This window comes from Heliangelus exortis, chromosome 1, assembly GCF_036169615.1.
Source record: "Heliangelus exortis chromosome 1, bHelExo1.hap1, whole genome shotgun sequence".
In the NCBI taxonomy this organism is placed as follows: domain Eukaryota; kingdom Metazoa; phylum Chordata; class Aves; order Apodiformes; family Trochilidae; genus Heliangelus; species Heliangelus exortis.
In genome coordinates, this window is record NC_092422.1 from 182,441,782 (window position 1) to 182,464,256 (window position 22,475).

At 42.0% G+C, this 22,475-nt stretch overlaps 1 protein-coding gene across 1 annotated transcript in view; it reads right to left on the reverse strand.

The window, feature by feature from the left end:
- Positions 1–22,475, reverse strand: part of LOC139791536 (sucrase-isomaltase, intestinal-like) — a 56,336-nt gene that overhangs the window by 23,421 nt on the left and 10,440 nt on the right. Inside the window, exons 5-12 of the mRNA XM_071733878.1 lie at positions 19,413–19,581; positions 18,545–18,641; positions 17,398–17,510; positions 9,520–9,645; positions 8,397–8,528; positions 1,926–2,039; positions 1,700–1,816; positions 1,532–1,616 (exon numbers count right to left, since the gene is read on the reverse strand). Coding sequence (XP_071589979.1) covers positions 1,532–1,616; positions 1,700–1,816; positions 1,926–2,039; positions 8,397–8,528; positions 9,520–9,645; positions 17,398–17,510; positions 18,545–18,641; positions 19,413–19,581 — 953 coding nt within the window. The remainder of the gene's footprint in view (positions 1–1,531; positions 1,617–1,699; positions 1,817–1,925; positions 2,040–8,396; positions 8,529–9,519; positions 9,646–17,397; positions 17,511–18,544; positions 18,642–19,412; positions 19,582–22,475) is intronic.

Genomic DNA, 22,475 nt, shown 5'->3' on the forward strand with positions numbered 1-22,475 from the left:
CATGCACAGTGCTACCATAAAGTGAAATATAAAAAAATACATAAATATAAAATGTTATATACATATATATATAAGCCCTTGAACACTCGTTGAAAACAGCTCTACTACACCTCAGAAAAAATCTTAGTCTCCCATCTGCAGAAGGGAGACCAACACTGTGAGTTGCAAGAAGTAGAAGCATACATGCAAAAGGAGTAAGTCACAGAGAGAAACTGGGCTTAAAACAAACCTGTCTTCAGCATCCCTTGTCATTCTTACATGTCATGAAGATACGTAGGTCTTTAAGTCTATCTAGGTCTCTAAGATTCCTCTATAATGGCTCCAGCTTCAATGCTAACTTGTCACAAAGCTCAGTCAGCTTCATGGCTCAGAAGCCTCTTTGTGAGTCAATCCCTCAGTTCTGTATTCGTGAGGGTGACAGGATCTCTGCCATTTTGCCTATGTTTCCCAAAGGCTCACACCTTTTTTTGCAGCTCTGAATGCTGACAGAAGTTGAGGTGACTTCAAGCAAAGGTTGAAGAGTCTCCTCAGATCCTGGGCTTTTGTCAAGGACAAGACCCCCAGGGCCCCTGTGTTACAATCAACAGTTTCCCCAGAAAGTGAGCAAACACCAAAATCATAATTTAAAGCTCTGCTTCTGGTTTTAGTAATTTGCAATCTTTTTTATAAAATTGTCTCATGGTTTTCTTATGTTTACATTTCGCTTGTATTCAGAGTGAAAAGAACTGAGATTTAAGAAGAACTGAATGAAGAATTTACATGACAGTACAACAGCCTGAGAGAAAAAGGAAAGACTTACAGTATTCACTGTCAATAAATAATTTATCTATCAACTTCCTCCTGCATATTAGCATTGCTCAGGCAGACAGGTTTTCCTGGAGAAATGTTGGCTGGATTATTTGCCAGGACCACTGACACTAACTTTAAGTATTCAAGGCTTCCTGATCATGTCATTAACTCGACTACTAGAAGAGGTGTTCCCATTCCTATTAGTCTACTAAAGGCTTGGACATTCTTAAATTTATTTCTAGCCCATTCCTACTAAGGCAATGAAAATTTCTCTCCTAAGAGAAATAAAAGATATTGAATTAAGGCATTAGGGAGATGCCACCTTCCTTGTCATGGTTTATGGAAAAGGTAAAGACTGTCCATCCCTGGGACTAGCAGTGGTGATGGTAAGGCAGAAGTGTTACTCCATAAAAACATGCCATAAATCTATAGTTCTATAGTTGAGTTGCAGGATACAGGTATCTTGCCCTTTATCTTATGCAGAACAGCTGCTCTGAGGGTGGCATGGAAGGACACCTTTCTAGTCCTGTAACATGGCAGCACCAGTGAACGAGAGAAGTGGCTTATTTTTGATACTCCACCAAAGATGAAATAATGGATTATTGAACAAATATGTAACTGAATGCACAAAACTGGTAGGCAAAGATGGAAAATGAGAGGATGGAATTTCTTCTAAGAAATAGCCTATCCAGAACTAAAACAAAATACAAAAAAACACCACTGTCAAGGAAATGCTACTTACGAGGGACAAAAGGAGGGTCATTGATATTGTTAACAGCACATCCAGGATACTGGCCATTTAAGAAATTGGATGGTTCATTCATATCCTTTAATAAAGAGAGCAAGACACATGTCAAAAGCCTTATTTTCTTTGTTTAAAAGAAGGGAGGGCAAATATAATAAGACCTACAATCCAGATCCCGTCATAGTCAAGGACATCCTTAAACTCCAGACACATCTGGGTCCACCACTCCACTGTCCTGGGGTTGGTGTAGTCAGGAAACACTGCCTCTCCAGGGGGCAAGGCCTAGAGTTCACAAGCATAATGCTCAGTTATCTTCTCATTTCTGTTACACAGCTGCTTTGTCACTTCGAAACAGCAGTCACCAAATGCATTAGGTAATTAATGAACCAACCTTTCCAACAGCAGGAGTTACACCATCAGAGTTGTTCACCCAGACTCCCATTTCCTCTCCGAGATCATAAGGTCTGTAAGTGCCTGGTTCTTCATCCTTACTTATGAAAGGGTCCTGAAAGCAGTGATTGCATTTCCATTATTGGAATCCCAACAGTAACAGTTACCTTTCTATTTGTATATTTTAGAAAAATTTGGATTGCAATAGTATTAGAGGAAAACAGCATTAAAACTTAATGAGAACTGAGAACATATAATAATTTAGGAAAATTCATTACAGATATGTTGTGTTTCTTGGAGAAGGTAGAAGTGATGTGAAATTATTAAATACCCTTGTGTTTATTTTTTATGAGACATTCTGTGTCCAAATGGTTTTAGAGAGGTACTAGATTTTCCTTTTACCCTCTGCCAAGGTCTGCCACACTGGGCATCCCCACACTTGGACACCTGTGGATTTCCTCCAAGGTAATCCTGATTCCAGCTTGCCTCAGTGTCAGCCACTTAATCCTGGAATAACTGAAATTTCTAAGGTGCCTGAAGATGGGACACATCCACCCTCAAAAGGACCTCATTATTCTTCCCTTAAGATCTAGTGTCAGACGCAGGTGTTGTTTGCCATTCTGGTGCAGAGTGGCCCAACTCATGCATGGCTATGCTGTCTCCAGGTTTGAAGTCCTCAGCATTTTACAACCCACACCTCATCCTTGCTGCCCCTTTCACTTCTCTAGATGGTCACCACTTCCCATTGCTGCCAGTAGCATTGACACCACCAGGTTCTCTGCCTCAGGATGGCCATCAGTAGCCACTAAGCTCATAGAAAGGGAGCCTGATCTGCTCCTGGGGAGAACAGTGGCCCACCATGCCAGAGAGTAATAAGGTTAGGAATACTTTGAGATGCCAATGGATGAAGAGATACCAATCAACTCTGCTCAGCAGTCATCTGGGACTAGAAGGAGAAAAGTACACTTTGCAATATGTCCCTAATTGGGAGCAGCTATCTGCTTTGTGTTATTTAGAAGAGAGGAAGATTGCAGCCATTTTAGAAGTGAATTCTTTACTTTTCTCATAGCAAATATTCCCTCAGGTTCTGCTCAAGGAAAAACCTTGCAGTTACAAAACAAAATTATGAAAACACTACTGAAACAATTCTTCTTTTCACTGGTAGCTTGTGCAATAATTTAAGTGAACTTTAAGTAAAATATGATAAAGTCTAACTAATAAACTTCTTACAAACAACAACAAAAAAAAAAAATCTCTTCCCAAGTGGTAAATCTCTTTAAAAGCATGTTTTAAAGCTCACTTTAATGCCTAAAGGAATTACCTGATTTACCTGTAAGCCCTTTGATAGCTATTGCCCTTATGAGGAAAGAATATTCTTCCATGCCTCAAAACCAAAATCCCCCACTAAGCCCCTGCCTTAAGAGAAAAATTCTGTTCAACTTTAAATACCACCTTCAGCACCACCTTCATAAAGAGTGTAATTGTCCATTACAGTTTTAACTTGTGTAACAGTTCAGCTTTGGAAAAGAGATAACTGTCCATCTGCAGTTACTATCTTACAAATGTGGAAAAGATGCCTCTCAAGGGACATAAAGGCTGGAAGAAGTCATCTTAATTAGCTGCTCCTAATCCAAACTTCTGGTTTCCTTCAGCTGAAAGGTTATTGGAGTGCATAAATCCAATATATTATGCAGGTTTAGTATTGTTCTAAAGAGAACAAAAGCCTCCTGTGCATTCATGGGTTGTTTGTGGGAGAGGAAGTTCATGTCTGTTAAATCTTCCCTAACTCATCTATCTTTTTTGCAGCTCTTGGAGAGTAGGTACTGAGTATCCTTAACTCCAGCTGACTGCACAGAGACCTGGGAGCACCCAGCTCTCATCAAGACCAATGCATTTTCATCTAGGGCCACAAACATAGATTTTGAAACAAAGCCAGAAAATCTCATTTCTGGAAATTTGGCCTCTGCAGCCCATAGAGCTGGACTTTAAAATGTTAAAGATATCAAGCATTATTTTGAAACATGGGCATGTTGCTATTGACTTTTAAGTAATTTGTCACTCATGTCATTTCAAGCTGTTTCTATTATTAATGTGATTTAATGGAAGGTATACAAGGTCTTTCATTAAAACTCCTCTTCAGTAATAATGTTTATAATTTCACATTGTTGTCATTGCTACTTTTAGAACTTCTTTCATTGTTTCAAAAGAATATATTTGTTCTGACTCAGCTGAAGCATGAACATTATTCAGTGCAATAATGATGACCAAGTACTGACACTCTTAGCCAAAATTTCCCTTAAATGGTGGTGGCCTCTGAAAGAGATCAGGAGAGAGAAGTGCTGAAGGACTGTATTTAGAGGCTCTGGTAATGGGTGTCTTCTTGCTCCTCTGTGCTACCATCAAGGTGATCATAGTCACAGGGGGCTCTCAGTGTTGGATTCAAGGGTGGGGACCGGTCTCCCTGATGATGAGGCACCAGCCACCTCTGTAATGGTGGCACACCCAAGCTCAGGCTCCCTTTCTCAGGCAAGTTACTGGTGTAAATACTTACGGCTGTCTGTGTCTGCACTTTGCTTGTGACCATAGTGACCTGAGATTAGGAGGACTGAACCCATCTTGCCCAAATCTATTTACTGGAGGTTTCACATGTGACTAAGTGACTGCAATCAGGGCCTATTTCCCAAATTAGAATGAGGGAAGCAACAATCTGCTACACTTGGGAAACTCACTCATTACTGTGACTACTCAAAGGGAATCTAAATAGGAAATTGTTCTTTTGGTATCCAACTTGCACTTGCCTTGACCGCGGTTAGTATGGCCTTGCTGTCACTTGGGAATGAAGCCCTTCATACTGTTTCATGTCCTGACTCAACTTATGAAAATGCTTTACATCACTAAAGATCACTAATACTGAGTTACAACAAATGCAATAAAGTGAAAATACAAAGCTTCACTACCAGTGCAACCTATACTTCCCATTAGCTTTTAAAGAAAAAATGACAAACTGGATCGGCTTTTGTTGTTTCCCACAAGCTTATCTAAAAAACTAGAGCTGAAGAGACTCATTGCATGAATTAAGAAATGTATATTCCTTGCATCTGCCAAACAGCTGAATTTAGATTTATATCGCAACAGCTCTTTGTGCTGCTCTAGCAAGCACCATCTGGGAAACTGAGATGGCTTTAAAAATGTTGTTGAAGTTAAACTCATGAGTAAGAAGACAATGTACTTCGCCCACTAAATGGTGACTCTTGTCTGTAGCTTCTTGCCCAGCAGCAAGTGCAACACAACTGGAGGCAAACTGACTTTGATGAACAAGAGAGGACTGCCATGTATTTACTGAAGGGCAAGAGCATGCATGGGAAGAGCTACCTCAAACTCATGATATTCTGCTGATACATTTATGTCTCACAAACTGCTTTGAGACAAGCCAGTAAATAGGCAGGTGGTATTTAGTGTTACAGCTTTAAGAGATTACATAATTTTTAGAGCAGTGTTCAGGATACAGGGAGCCTAAACTGCCTCATGGCTGGAAAGAAAACTTAATCCTGACAGCACGTGTGCTCACCTACTGCTTGGTTAGTTATTTACAATGATGTATCCAGTTTATTTTGGACTATTTTTGTCTTGAAGTTGCTCTCCATCAGAGTGACTTAGTAATCTGTTCCTATTTAAACTCTGTGCCTTGGACTTCCAGTGATAGAAACTGTTTTCACTGCTGCAACCTGGAGCTTCTCATGATGAACAGCTGTGAAAGAATTGGGACCTTCATAGCAATGTATCTTTGATGACAAAAGGCTGGCAAACAACTCTCACTATACATATAGGCTGCTATATTCATTATCCATATGTAAGTGTTTACGTAGGGATGTGTGGGGTTTATTAAGATTCCTAGCAGTGAATGCAATTACAGTACAACAAAGTGAAGATTAGTCCAGTAACAAATAAAGTGCAGATATTTTTAGTGAAACTACAAAAAAACCCAAACAACAAAAAAACCCAAACAAACTAAACATAAAAACAAAACCAAAGAAAAAACCCCCAACAATACAAAACAAGCAAACAAAAAAACCCATAAACCCAGCAGAATGAACAACAGCAAACCTCATGACTGTATTTCAAAAAGAAAATACAGATATGGGAATCTGATGTGCTGGCTAGTCCATCCTCAGTCATATACTACACTTTAAAAAAAATGTGTAAGGAAAATAAGGACAGGGATGCACTTCTGGCTTTATCAATTTGACAAGATAATGTGATTTTTAGATGAGAAAGCTGCAGTACCTCTTGGTTGTCTTGACTCCAGTAAACACCTGATACACTGCCACAATTGAAGGAGGCTATTTTGTCTCTCTTCCTACAAGCTGTCCTGGTTTGGGCCAGGATAAAGGTAATTTTCTGTCTTGTACTTTTGCTTTCAGCTAAGTCTTTTGTAAGTAGCTGCACTTGCTGAAATTAACAGCAAGTTTCTCAGAGAGTGTCTGCTTCTAGGACTGATAACATTTGATGTTTATAGTGACAGCTTGAGACTGGTGTGCAGAACCAAGGACACTGCTCAGCTCTGAGGAACATTTTGCCCTCTGGAAGGAGAGAAGGAGTAAAGAGGTCACACCTGCAACCCTCCTTTGGGGAGGAACGGACAAGATAGATGTCCAAATTTGACCAGAGTATTCCATCCCATACACGTCATACTCAGTATAAATTTGAGGGATCATGAGGGTAAAATCCCTTCCTTCCCTTCCTGCTTCCCCTTCTTCTCCTGTTCCTGTTTGCTACAGGAGGATTCCATCCATTTGTCTGCCTGTGGTCCTGATTTGTGCCAGCCCATATCTGTGTGTTCCTGCCTCCAGCTCCTGACTGCTGCTGACTCCAGGAGTCCAGCCTGGACTTTTCCAGGGCTGTCCTAAAGCCTTAGTGGTGACGTGAGAGCTATTGGGGGGGGGGGGGGGGGGGAGGAATGTGGTATCAATTTTTTTGTATATTTGTACATATTTAGTAATTTTTCCTATTTATCATTACTGTTTCATTAAAGTTGTGTAGTTCAGTTTCCAACCCATAAGTCTCTTTCCCTTATTCTCTCTCTGTCCTTTATCTGGGAGGGGAGGGGGATTAGTAGAGAGCATCTGTTATTTGGCTTAATTGCTGGGCATGGACACATACAATGTAGGCAAATGTGGTGCAGGACTTTGTCATACATGACAATTTTTAGCAGAAAGAAGGAAATTTTTCTGCCATTCTCCAAACACTGTATGGGGTCACCAGTAGCACTGTGAACTCCAGTTACCTGCTACACAGGCAAACACATTCAAACTGGGGCACATGTGGGGGACTTGCTACAAGGAGATCTGAAGGCTTCACCCAAGAAAAAGAGAATAAAATACTTCATTCAGCCTAGCAAAAAAGACTGAGGAAGAATACACTTGTTCAAATGAATATCAAGAAAGAAAGTAGAACAATAAGAGATTTTCACTTTGAGGTAAACAAGAATAATAGCACCCAAATGAAAGGTGTAAGCTGTCTATTTAGGCTGGAAAATTGAAGACTGCAATTACAGCACAAAGTGCTGAGAGGGACCCTGTGGAACTGTTTCCTCTACCTTCCCCTGTGGGTCAGCCCAGCCTGAGCCATCCCTGAAGCAATTTTTGGCCCTGTTGGCAACACCTGCTGCCTCTATCTATCATATGCCTCTACCAAGGACTTTTATTTAATTTCCTAAGTTATTTAATTTTTTTAATTAATAAATTTCGGTCTGGCTGGTCTTGAATTTTGTTGCCACCATTGGAACTTCCTTAACTGTTGGGAGAAGAGTAATTTCAGCACAAGGACATGTACAGGGACTTGATGGAGAGAAAGAGAAAACTTTGTTGGAAAAATTCATGGGGGAAGATAGAAAACTTCCATTTTCATTTCTGCACAAATTAATTTCTTCGGTCACATGTCAATTTTGGTCACAGAATTAACAAATATTTTCCACAAATTTTCATGCTAACTAACATCAAACTAACATCAAACTCTTACATTAATTTAGATTAAAAGTTTGCATAAGACAACATGAGTTGTAGATACTAGCTTTACAGAGTGGTTATGAATAGATTTTTCCACTATTCAGCTATTTTTGTGTGAGTATTAAATTCATTGAATTGCATAAAACCAGTTCTCAGCTTTCAACTCCTATCTCAACTCAGCCCTGAGCATAGGCAAAAATTCTGATAACTGAGTGAAAAAAGTGAAAGAGAATTAATGTTATGGTACAGAGATGATGCTGATAAAAAGATATCTGATATCTGATAAATGCAACACATTTAAATATTAAATCTGTGCTAAATTGTTCTTCAGCTCTTCTCAGCAAATGACAAAACCAGAAAATCTGCTGCAATAGTATGCATGCATTTGCACCTAGATACTGCTATGAACACTGTGTTGCAAATAGATCTTATTAACAGAGAAATAATTAGTAACATCATTAATTTACCAGAATAATGACATTGTGCATTCCTTCCTTCTTCAGCTGTTGGAGGTACTCTGGCAGACCTGCATAATTCACTTTATCATAGGTGAAGTCCAGGCGACGATCCATGTAGTCAATATCAAGATGCTGGACATCCTAAACATTTTTAAAGTAAACATTACATGAGTGCTCCCCCCAGCTCTGTAGTCCTCAGCAGAGGAAAAACACCTCAGCACACCTCTTCTATGTGAAAAGACTGAGACATCTGTGTGTGCCTAGAGAAGAGAAGGCTCTGGGGGAGACCCTATTGTGGCCTTTCAATACTTAAAGGAGGCCTATAAGAAAGACGGGAACAGACTTTTTAGTAGGAGCTGTTGCAATAGGACAAGGAGTAATGTTTTTAAACTAAAGGGCAGATTCAGATTAGATATAAGAAAGAATTTTTTTACAATGAGGCTGGTGAAACAGTGGAACAGGTTGCCCAGAGAAGTGGTCTATGCCCCGTCCCTGGAAACATTCAAAGTCAGGTTGTACAGGGCTCTGAGCAACCTGATCCAGTGACAAATGTTCATGCTTACTGTAGAGGGGTTGGACTAGATGGCCTTTAATGATTTCATCCAACCCAAATGATTCTATGATTGAAGTATTTAATACAGAAAATCAGAATGTATGAAAGTGCACCACTAAAACAAAAAGGTAAATAACATGAAACGAAACCTAAGAGATTGTCTATAATAACTGTATATAACTGTCAAGCCAAATTCAGCTCCTATAAATTTCCATGGTAGCAATGGAGAACATGGAAATGCAGAAGTCCTAGTTTAGCAGCTGTTTGGCAATGATACACATCAGACATACCATAATTTATTTTTTAAATGCTAGCACCTCATCCTGCATATCAGTAAATCCACACTAGAATCACCTATCATGCAGCCAAGGGCACCACTTAAAACTCACGTTTAAAGCCTGCTTTAAATGTTCTTTAAAGCATTACATATATACTATATGCAAAACCTCTACATAAGATTATGAACATCCTCTTATTTTACAATGGTCTTAGTAGGATAATCACTTTTCCTCTATCATAATTTTATTCATTCACTCTGGATTGTAAAATTAGCATACACAGTGAAAAATTCATACTTACATACGGGATATTATAGTGGTGCATGCGGTCGACAGTTTTCTTTAAAGTCTCAATGCTGCCATAACCCCATCGGGAGAGATGAAATCCCAGAGACCAGTAGGCAGGCATGTGTGGGCGTCCAATGGCCTAGAGCAGGAATGAGGAACACAGAAATGCAAAAGGTGAGACAAAGAGGTTATTCTGAAAGACCAGGAGAGGCTCTCAGTTTACTTTAGCCACGAAGATCAGAGCACAGGTACCACATACCCATGAATAACACTTCCCTTTCTCAAAACATCTCCCTGTACAGTGTGCTTGGCTTCAAAAAGGCATTTCTCCTGGTGAACCCAGGAAAGCAGAGCTTTAGCAAAGACACCCACACTGAGCATCACTTCTAAGAACACCCCAGTGGAAAACACAGTGTATAAAACCCTGGCTAATGCTAAATGAGAGCTGCTCTGAGGTCTCAGCTCCCAGCCCTCCAGTAGCTTATGCCTTCACTTGCATGGTGCACACCAGCAGAAACACAGCATGGAGCCTCACTCCACCTGAACCATGCCAAGTCCACAAACCCTTTGGTCAACAGCAGGCAAATCTCTGACACTGCACAGCAACAGCAGCTTTGCTAATTTCTCTTGCTGCATCCAGCTGAACTAACTCAACAGGAGCCTGATGTTTATTTGAACCCTCTGAAGTTCTAATTATATTCACACAACACCCTGATAAAATTCAGTTGATTATGACTGACTGCTTACTGCTGAGCCACAGTGTTCTGTTGTCAAGCATTCACAAACCTCTTCAAGGTCAGAGTTATTGTTTGATCCTGAAATTCTCAACTGAAACATGAGGTAATGAGTTAAATATGATTTTATAAATATTTGATTTGCACTGGCTCCACATAATCCTGCTGTAAATTGCATGAGGAAACCTGATTGAGAGCACAGGGGAGCAAGGTATCCTGCTCTGCTTCCCCTGCTGAGAGCTGCTCTGGCAACCTGGGAGAAGCAGCAAGCAACCACAATGTGTCTGATGTAGAAATAAGCTGAAATCCAGCACTGCCTCATTAGTATACACTGATGTTTGGGGGGCGGGGAGGCATTTCTTGAAATCCTTACTCCAGTTTTAACAGTTAGATCCTGTGAAATTAACCTTTGTTGAGCATTTCTAACATCCTTGCAGGCAACACATGATAATCAAGTAGATAGTGAGCACCCATGACTTAATCAGTTGCAGCTATTCACTCCCTTTGGCTAAACAACTGTTCCTCCTTTATTTACTTGTGGATCTCCATACTTAGGTAATTATGCTAAGAAGTGAAAAAGAATAAAACTTCCACATTGGCAACTAAACCCCATTTACTTTTAATTAAATAAAACAAGATACTCCTGGCACTCTGTATCTACTGCACTGCTGAGCTCTCTAGAGACTACAATGCACAAAGGCCCCACTTCTGATGGGATTTTCTCCAGTAAGAGTCTGACCTGGGAAAGCAATGCTGAACTTAAAATTGATCTAAATATGTCATGAATGCTGGAGCTGGTGGGATGTGCAAACTGCACCAGACAGAAAAACAGATGCAGGACAGAAGCAGAAATAAGCAGATGATGTTCGAATGCACCCAGGCTGGAGGAACCCAGAGTGCAAATTGCTTCTAAATGAGAATGTCTTGTGGGCAGATGAACTTTAAGCATTAAGCATTATAAATTTGGCTACACAGTGTGTTTTCACTTGTTGGGATGCTGCTTGCCTAAGAAAAAGCAAGAGGAGGCCAGAACAACTGGTGATGCTACTGTTTTAAGTCCCTCCAGGAGAGATTCTCTGGCTGAGCAGAACAGCTGCCCCAGGCACCTGCTTCTCACCCTGTTCCACCAGACTTAGCTCTCTTCACCCTCCTCAACAGTTACTTTACCTTCAACTTAGCTGGAACTAAGCCCTTCATAGTGTGCAAAAGCAGCAGTCAGGAGCATGATCTTTCACTGCATGAAACTGTGCTTCTTCAGGGAGTGGCCCTGGACAGATGAAGGTGGCCCTACTGACATAGAATCATAGAATCAGCTGGGTTGGAAAGGACCTCTGAGATCATCAAGTCCAACTCTTGATCCACTACAGCTTTGGTTACCAGACCACGGCACTGAGTGCCACATCTGGTCTTAAAAACCTCCAGGGACAGAGAATCCACCACCTCCCTGGTCAGCCCATTACAATGCTTGATTATCCTCTCTGTAAAGAATTTTTTCCTGATATTTAACCTAAATGTCCCCTGGCAGAGCTTAAGTCCATGCCTTCTTGTCTTACTGATAGTTGCTTGGGAGAAGAGACCAACCCCCTCTGGCTCCAACCTACTTTCAGGAAGCTGTAGAGAGTGATGAGGTCTCTCCTGAGCCTCCTCTTCTCCAGGCTGAACTCCCCCAGCTCCCTCAGCTCTTCCTCACAGGACTTGTGCTCGAGTCCCTTCACAGCCTCCTTGCTCTTCTCTGGACCTGCTACAGCACCTCAATCTCCTTCCTGAACGGAGGGGCCCAGAACTGGACACAGGACTCAAGGTGTGGCCTCACCAGCACTGAGTACAGGGGAAGAATCCCTTCCCTGGACCTGCTGGCCACACTGTTCCTGATACAGGCCAGGATGCCATTGGCCTTCTTGGCCACCTGGGCACACTGCTGGCTCATGTTCAGCTTCCTATCAACACAAATTCCCATGCAAGGGGAGGCTGCTGTTGGAGAGAAATGCTGTTGCCACTGTGGTGCAATATCATATCAGTTACATGTACCATTAGATCTTCCTAGCTTGTGTGGACACACCTGCTCTCCCAGAGCATCATTCAAGCTCTGCTGGGGTTTTCCATGGAGCTCAATGGGGCACAATGGCTCAGAACAATCTCCTCAGGACCCTGTGAGCCAGCACCAAGGTGTCCAGCAGAGCACACCAAGCCTCAGAGCAAGAAGTCTTGCTTCTTCTTCTGAAGAGAAGCAATCATGCTCACCATACTAAGAATAAATTCATCAGAGGAGGAAGCAGAGTTTGCTTTAAGACCAGCCAAGGCTGCAGATGAGCTCTGTGAACCCCACCACTTTGTGCTCCTAAAGCAGATGCACATTTTACCCTTGCTTTCTCTGCTGTAAACAAGAGAGTGACCTCTACAAACAAGGTTAAAAAGACAGACCAAAACAAAAGCACTCCCTAATGAAATAAAATGTTTTGTGTGCAGGCTTCTCCCTTGGACAAGAGGAAGAGGGAAAACCAGATGATAAATGTTAATCCTGAAGCCAAACGCAGAGCCCTGTGTCCTGGAAGGATGCCATGTGTGGCATCGCTGTCTCTCTTGGAGGAGGCTGGGAGATGGGAATGGCTGTGGGAGTGACAGGGAAATGGAACTGCTGGGCACCCCTGCTTCTGATTCTGCAATACCTCAGGTTGCTCCTGGCTGGGTAAGACTCTCAGCCTAGGATATCACTGATAAAATGTGATTCAAGAGCTGGAAGGCAACTTGTTTCTGCCCCAGTTTCTTATCAAGCACCTAGGTGGATGCCAGCAGAGCTGGAGGTGGAGCTGTGGCCACCAGCATGCCAGCCCCAGCCAGAGTCTGTCCCAAAGGGCACAGCCCCAGCACTGGGGTTTGCTGAGGTTCAGCTGCTCACCCTTATGTGATGGTGCTATAACACCTGCAGACTACAGAGCTGCCCCACAGCAAGGCAACACTTCCTGACAGCATCCCTTGAGGAGTATGGGATTAAAGCTGAACCAACTGAAGAAAATCCACCTTGCAAGCAAGATATTAAGATTTAAAGCAATTAGTTCCCCAGGTTTACCGGGCTGGTGCTTCTATGGTGAGCTTAATTGATATCAGCAGAACATTTGAAGAGGAAGGATGAAAACAGGGCAGCTGGGAAAACAAATGTTCTTTTTCCTAATTATGCTGCGGACTCTCTCTAATGGATCCCCCTGAAGCTTCCCGATAAAGTAACTGACATATGGTACCTACTTGCAGATGGATCAGCAGAGGCAGTGATGTGATTCTGCAAAACCAAAAACTCGTGTTGGATTTGATATATATTTAGGATCTAGTTAATGCATATAGATTGCATTCTGCATACAAATGATCATAAAATGCAGTAGGCAGATAAAACCTGCTCGGCAAAATTGACTCTCATAGTATCAGAAAAGGTAAATGAGGTATGGCAGGGGAAGTGAGGGAGGAAAACATGAAGAATGCAGAAACAGCAGACATATGTGGTATCCAAACTGAGAAAAAAATATGGGAAGATATAGTAGTGCAGAAGCAGAATTACAAACATGATCCTATTTTCAGTACCACAGATCCTCCTGCACTTGGTACTTAAATAACTCCTGGTGTTGTTTAATAAATTCACTGTTTTTCCAGGTTTACATAAGTTAGCATTATGTCATTTTTTGCCCACTTTTTTTCAGATGCACCTGAAGGCTGATGAATCCAGGGGGTACCCTGGAAATGTTTTGCAGTAAGAACAAATTTTAGTGAAAACAAGTATATCTAACAGCTAAAATCTGTTCCGAGAGAACAGGTGATCTATATTTACTTTGTTCACTTACTAAACAAGTAGGATAATTCGTATGAGCATGAGTTACAGATGCTACGTGGTAAATCAGATTCCTATTCTATTAACACTACGACCAAAGACTTGAATGCCTGACAGGTGGATGAAGAGTTATCTCCTCTACATCACAGAGGCCACAGAGATGGTCTTTCCCATGCTTACAAAGGAGGTACCTGATCAACATGAAAGACTACTAGTCTTGAACCCTAATTAGCCAAATAAAATGACTCTTCAAACATGATATTTGTTTAAACTTCCTTTCTTTAAGGAAGAGCTGGAGGAGAAAACTATAAATTCAGTTTGGCTAATGCTCTGGATTTAGACACAGAAATAGTATGTTTGGCCAGTCACACAATGACCACACTGGCAGGAGGTGGGTCCCTTTCCCCCAAGGAGCTCATTGCAGTCAGGCAGCCTGGCCCCACCAGGGACCCCTGTGCCTGGGAGCTCCCAAAACACCACTTCCCAGAGGAGATCCATGCTAACAGCCAGGAGAGTTGAGGGATGCTGCTGAGCAGTGCCTTGCAGACACAGTTCACACCACTCCTTTCCCCTCATTGCAATAACTGCTCAGGAGAATCCTCTCAATGTGACAGAAAATACAACTAAAAAATAAAGCATTTACTATGTCCTTCCCCTTCCCAAAAATCTTGTACATAAAAGCCAAATTATTACCCTAGAAACTAATAATACAGTAACTGTAACATTTGCAATCTGGAAATTTCAGGATGTTTACTGAAGTTGTTTCACTGTGAAATTACTACCATGCATTCTTTAAGATTCCCTAGACAGACAAGTGCAAGCTTGATGAATACAGAAAAGGGTTTTTTTTTGTCCTGGCATGTGACACATCTGGTTAGGAGACACCCACCTGATCCCCTTGACTTTGTTTTCTTCACTCCAGCTCCATTTCTCCAGAGGCAGGGGTGGAAAGTCAGCTGCCAGTACACATCAGCTGGGGAGTGAGAACTCTCTCATTTTATTTTCAGCTACTGGCCACCTGCTAAGCCACAGAAATGCTGCCTTCAAACACCAGGGATGGCTCTGATCTCCATTGTACTGCTGCAGCAGCTCCCCTCAAATAGGTGCTTTCATCACAGGGATCACAGCTACTGCTGTCAGAGAGGTCACTTTACTTTTTTTTTCTTTGTGATTGTGCCGTTGCTGGTTTTGTTTGATTGGCAATGTGTAAATTCAAAACACAGTTTGCTCGTTGGTCTGTGGCAGTGGGGTTGGAGGTGGCTGGTGTGGTGGATGTGCAGAGATATAAACCTTTGAATGACAAGGCAGTGGCTCCTCCTCTGGGTTGCTAGGGGCACCAGCAGCTTCCTAACCCTTTGGGAGGCACCACCTGAACCTCCGCTCAGCAAAGACAGGTTTAGCAGACTCTGCTTCCCTGGGAAGGCTCCAGCCTTCCCAAAATTGCAGCATGAATGAGGCTGCTTCTCCCTTCCAACACCAGGAGAGGACCTAATAAATCCTTTGTGGCTTAATCCTCTTTCTCCCTGGGCCAAAGCAATGCTTCTGTTCTCATTTCAGGCATATTAAAAGAAAGTAAGCCTAGGATACAGTCTTCAAAAAGCCAGGAAATACAATGTTTGCTGACAATCAGAGCTCAGGCCTGTTGGCAGGGCAGCACTGGGGAAGGCAGAGCACATGAACATCTCATGTGAAAGCTCTGGTTGCCCAGCTCAGGGATCACATAATTACCTTGGCTGTAAAAGGCTTCAAGATAATTGAGTTCAACCATTAAACTAACACTGACAAATCCTTAACTAAACCATATGCCTAAGTACTATGTCTATACAACTTGTAAATACCTCCAGGGATTGTGGATCCACCACTGCCTTGGGCAGCCTATTCCACTGTCTGGTAACATTGTCAGTGAAGAAATTATTCCTAACATCCAAACTAAAGTTCCTCTGGTGCAACTTGAGGCCATTACATCTTATCCTAACACTTGTAACTTCATTGAACAGATCAATCCCCATCTCTTTACAGTCTCCTTTAAGGTAGTTGTGGAGAGCAATAAGGTCTCCCATTGATCAAGCCTGTCTAGATCCGTCTATAGATCCTCCCTACCCTGGAGCAGATCAACACTTCCACCCACTTTAGTGTCATCTGCAAATTTACTAAGGGTTCACTCTATCCTCCAGTCTAAATCATTGATAAAGATGTTAAACAGCAGTGGCCCCAGTACTCTGGGGAACACCACTCCTGACTGGTATCCAGCTGGATTTCACTCCATTGACCACAACTCTTTGTGCCCAGCTATCCAACCAGGTTTTAACCCAGCAAAATGTATGCCTATCCAAGCCATGAGCAGCCAATTTCTCTTGGAGAATGCAGTGGGAACTGTTGTCAAACACCATATATAAAGTCAAGATAGAAAACATCCACATCCTTTCCCTCATCCAATAATTTGGTCACCTTATCATAAAAGGAGATCAGGTCCCACCACAGGCTGCTCAGCATCTCCAGTGACAGCTTAATCATCAGGGTCTGCTTGCATCCACAGCCCTTCTCACAGTGACATGCCCCCTTCTCAAGCTTTGCTCCGTGAGCTTGGTGCTGGTTTCTTTCCACACAGAGCTTGGTTCTGAGGTGGTTTTTTTGTTTGTTTTTTTTTTTTTTTCTGTGCAAGAGCCCAGTTAATGCACCATCTGGCATTTAGTGACCAGGAAAAATCTATTACCTGACATTTTTTTTCTGAGCAGTCCTGTCTGGATAAGAATTGCCTATGCTATTCTGAAGCCACTATTTGCATGGGCAATTGGAAGGCAAGTATCTATACCCTTTGAGACAGTAGTAAATACATTTTTATCACACCTATGCTCTCCAGTGCAACTACATTGATTTTCACTACTAAAAAAAAGGCTGATGCCTCAAAATCAACAGGCAATTCCACTGGCAAATAAATGCTTGAAGCCTTTGTAGTTCATTCAACATCTCTGAAGTCCAGCAGATGTAAAATTCCCAAACATTCCCACCTGCGTTTTGCCTAGGTTTTTTTATCAAGCAATCCAAATCAAAATACAGTTATGGTCACATAGTAAAACTATCATGGCCTGGAGAACAGTAAGCTTGGACAAATTTCTTTCTAATCAGTGTATCCCCTTAAATACAATCCTGCTCTCAATACTGAAATGCTGCAGGAAAGGCTGGAAATGTGCACAGAACATCCAACCAGTCTGCTATACTCAGACAGATACTCAGACATTTGCAGATGCTTGCCCACATGCCAGGTTGCCCATGGACATTGCAATGGCTGAGGAGAGTTCATTAGAAGGTACTGCCCCATGTGCCATAGGTTCTTTTCACTTACCTCTGTGTATTGCTGAACTACGTTTTCAGGAGTTGGTCCAAGGAAGACATAGAAGTCAAGGATCCCTCCAATAGTCCGGAAAGTTAAAGATGGTTTTGGACTCAGTGTAACCTCTGAAAGGAAAACATGTTCTCAGTGCAAACCCGTTCAGCACCATGTGTGGGAATGGTTGAAAACTGCACCAGGAGTGGCAACAACTGGACACCTTTACCAAGAAGGTGGTCAAACACTGGATGCAAGAGGTCTCCTGGACACATGGTCAATGCCCCAGTGTCAGTGTTTAAGAGTCATTTAGACAATGCCTTTACTAACATGCTTTAACTTTTGGTTAGCCCTGAAATAAACAGGCAGTCGGACTAGGTAACTACTGTACATTCCTTCCAACTGAACTGGTCTAGTTGGGTCTGTCCTGTGCTATCTGTATGCACACTGGGCTCTTTGGTGCACAAATCTATGCCCAAGCAGAGGTGACTTCGTGGGTATGACTGGATGAGCAAACAGGACCTATACACAGTCTGGGAGTTGTCCACTGTTTCTGTAATCTTTGCTTTTAGACTGGCATTGTGCAGAAGTAAATCACAGGAACCCACACAGAGTAGATTGCACAGATCCATTTGTCTCAATTTCATTTATATAAAAAGAAACCACAAGCTTGTGTTTAGGGTTCCTCTGTATTATTTTAATCTACTTATTGGAAGTCATTGTCTACCAGGGGAAACTGATTTTATAGACTGAGTGAAGATTTCCCCCTGTCTGAAATTATACCACTGGATTAATACAGTAAGGTGACCATGGCAACGCACAAAACTATTCTCCACAGACAGAATGCAGGACTAACTTAAATTGATTTGATACAGTTATGCCAATCCCAGAGGAAATTTCCTCTACCTTCTTCTTTCCCTGGATGTGCATCTATTAAAAAAAAAATTAAAATAATAATTAAAAAAATAATATATTTTCACTGAAAATACCTTAACCTTGTTTAATGATCATTCTAATGAAATCTCTTTGAAAACTTTATAGTAATTCCTGGAACCTCATTTATGGAACCACATTGAAAAAGTCATCAGTAAAACAATGTTATATATTTACTAATTTACCATCTTTCTATATGCAGCCCATATGGGGAATCCATGTAACTTTTTACCTTGTGCATTGGAGTTCAGAAGGAGAACACCGTGGGCATTGGAGTCATCTTCTACACACATATAGAAAGGGTGAACTCCATAGAGGTTGGCAAATGGCTGAAACATAAGCAGCACATTAGGTATGTCTTGATTGCTATTATTCATAGTTTTTGTCAGCTAGGGACATTTGCAAAGACAAGGAAATAAATTCATTCACAGTCAAAGACTTGTTTTGAAAGGTTGGGGATTTTTTTCATCTGAACTGGTATGAAGTCAAATTGATAGAAAAGAGTTATTTTTTTCTGCCTCATCATGAAGGTAAGGTTTTGTCTGTCAGTTAAACCTTTCATATCCTTCCAAACCCTCCAAATTTACATGGGTAAGAACTGCTTTGCTGGTTAGAATAGACTCATCAATCACTGACCCCAACTTATCCAAACATCTAATAAGTCCTTTTGAAGTCCAGCATGTTTGGATGAACAGGGATTGATCCAAGCATGGAATTAAATGCTTCCCTGAACAAACATTCTGGCATACATAATACTTTTTTTCTGAAAACTAACTGCACCATGAAAAAGCTTCTGATGAAAGGTTTCAAAGTCCCCTCAAAATGACTCATGGTTTTGTCATTTAATTAAAGCTTACAACAACTGCAAAATCTGTGACATTCCGTGTTTGCCATTGATTCACATTAGTAGTGTTACCACACAGAGGGAGATGCTCCCTTGGCAAAGCTCTACCTTGCCACCTCCCTTTGGTGATTCAAGTGAGGACAAAGTGTTGCATGAAGTGCATTACCCTTGGTGCCTGCTCCCTTGGCAAAACTCTACCTTGCCACCTCCCTTTGGTGATTCAAGTGAGGACAAAGTGTTGCATGAAGTGCATTACCCTTGGTGCCTGATCCCTGGCAAACATGCCATAGGTAACAAAGTCCATGTTGTGTTTGAAGGACAGGTGCTCTTGTTCTCCAAAGCCATACACTGAAGTGGATGGCACAGTAGTTGAGATCTGAAGATACTGGTTGGAGAAAAACAGATCAACCAGGGAACTGTCCCACCTGCAACAAATGAAAGGAGACATGATAAGTTTGCTTACCTTTGGTGTGCATCATCTTACACTCACATTTAGATATTTATATTTTTTCTGTATTTTGAAGAGTAACAATATTAATAAAAAACATTAAGTTCTATGCATGCCTCTAACATGCTTAACCAAACACACATTAAATACACCTTGCAATGGCTGCAGATATCTCATCTACTTATGCAATAAAATGCATCAGTATAATTCTAAAAAGAACAACTGAAATAACAGAAGACACTATCTATAATCCTATTACCAAAATAAGTGGTTGCTTGTGCTATTTCTATGACAACCAACAGGGCAGGCTAAAAATTGTTATTACACAGTGGGGTTCGGAATCCTTAATGAGAACAACAGAGAGTTGTTATCAGTTTTCACTTTTTAATGTTTTCCTGGATTAAGACCCAAATACTCTTGTTACTTCTGACTTTATGCAGGTGCTTAAAGCAGAGGGATAGCTTCCTCCAGACTCAGCTTGAACGAGGTATTTTATCTCGATGACTCTACTGCTTCTCTCACCAGCTTAATGCCTTTATATCTATTGAATCATCTGTGGACACACGCTCACATTTTAATTAGGTGTTACATTCTGTTTCCTATCTCTAGTGTTATAATGAGCTGCAAGCTAGATGGAGGAGAACATAGTCAAGCTGTGGAGAAGTATTTCTTTAATGGCACTGTGTATGCCATGAGTATCACATTTAGATAGCACCCTCTCGAGCCTTATTTAACCATGAATTGGTTACAGCTAATTGAAATAAATGAGCCAAAGCCATAGAGCACAGAAGTGGCATAACTCTCCATTTTATTTGTCTTTTGTCAATGATTTTGACCAAATTAAATGGTTGATCAAATTGACCAGTAATTCAGGGCTGTGTTGGCAGGAGCAGTGCTACCCCTTCCCCCCCCCACCCACCCCGAAGGGTGGCACCCTCCCTGGTGAGCCCTGGCTGCCACCCATGCCACTGGCGACCCTGCTTGAAGATGAGTACCAGCTGCTGGGAGGACTCGGGGGACATCCCATCTCCCACCACACCAACCTTGGGCAGCTCTTCTTTCCGCATGAGGAAGCAAGGACAGCCACTCACAGGGATGCCCAGAGGTTCATACAAGGCACCCTCCTTTGCAAGGCCTCTCCATGCAAAAAGCAGGCACAAGCTGTCCCTGAAGTGTCTAGTAAAGTCGTAAGTCAAGCACATGTACTGAAGGGTTCATGTTTTTTTTCTAAAGTCTATTTGGCCCTTCTCATAAGCAGAAAAAGTAAGAATTTGTATTTAAGTCTTGATTTGGTTGTTTGCTAGCAGCAACCCTCCCTCCTTTCCATCATTTCCTCCACCTACATGCAGTACTGAATAAGGTTATTTTCTTACAGGAAGGTTAATGCACACAAAATATCCCTGAGAATCAGATGCAGCCCTTTGCTAACAAAGGCATTTCTGCAAGAGATTGATGCTGTGTAGGAATAAGGATGGGCTCTGGAGCTATGTTTCTGTCCCAGGGAGCAACATTGCATAGCTCTGCTCTGCACCAAGGCAGGCACAGTCACTGCTCTGAGCAAACCATGAGGTTGTGCAAAAACCAAAGGATGCTGGAGGGGAAATGCTTTAGGAAGAGCTTAAATATCTGTTCTAACTCATTGAGCATTCTCTGTGACGTCTATTCAGAGGACAGGAGGGTTTTTACATTCATGGTACCCACATTATGGCACAGACATCCTACATCATGAGAGCAATTAGTGTTACCATGGCAGAAAAAGTGCTCCATCCAATCAGCCAGCGCTCTCCCTGCCCAGGAGGGTCACTGAGGTGATGCAAACCACAGTCCTAGGAGTAACCCCTCTGGCCTACCATGGCTTGAAATGGCATGGAGAAACTGTTTAATACTTCACACATTCCCACAGGCTGCTGTCACACACCCAGGTTCTGCATGGCATCCCCAAAGCAGTGCCCTGCTCTGCAGCTCTCCAACACTCTGCTTCTGCGGGCTGCCACTGCCAGCCATCACTCTTTCGTTAGACCTCTGCTTGCCAGAATGGCCATGAGCTGAACAGAGCATTAACTATGACATAAAAAGACTGGTAACGACTCTCTTTTTTCTGGGCATCATGCTGTCTTCTCTACCTGAAGGAAAGCTTGGACAGGTTTTCCCCAGGCACCTCTCTGCCTCCACTCTCAAGCGGCTGCCTTTCTGCTCTGCAGCAGACTGTGGTAAGCTGTTTATATGTTTGCCTGTGTATTGTTGGCAAAAAGCAATCATTTAAATGAAAATTTTTGTCTGTCATTCCTTAAACTGTCAGAGACAATAGAAGAAAATGTTTTATTTCTCCCCTTTCCCTTCCTGCTGGTCTAAAGCAGATAGAAGGAACAAAACAGGAGGGAACATAACATGACGCCATGTGCACAGGAATTTGCTTCATTCTCTTCTGACAGTCCTACAAACCATGACAGTCCTACAATGCACAACAGAATGAATCTGAAAAAAACCTAAAAATACAGCTAAACAATTGTTCACTGTAAAAAATTCAGCCCGCACCAGCATTAAGATATGGCAAAGACTGTGAAGGTGAGAACCCTTTTCTTTGGCTGCACTCAGGCTCGCTGCTCTAAGTCCCAACCCTTTAGTTACCCTGTGGTGGGAACACTCCTGCCTGAGGAAACACAAACTGGCCTCCCCACTCATTTACCCAGCTCATTGCCTGCTGCCTCTCCAGGAAGCCTAACTGATAAAAGCCATAATTTTCTTCCAGATACAGTGCACTACACGCAAGAATAAACCTCTCTATTTTTAAACCTTGTGTCAGGCAAAAAAAAGAATTATTCAGGTCTGAAAGGGTCTGTAGGAAAGTGAACTAGTCACACATCCAGAATT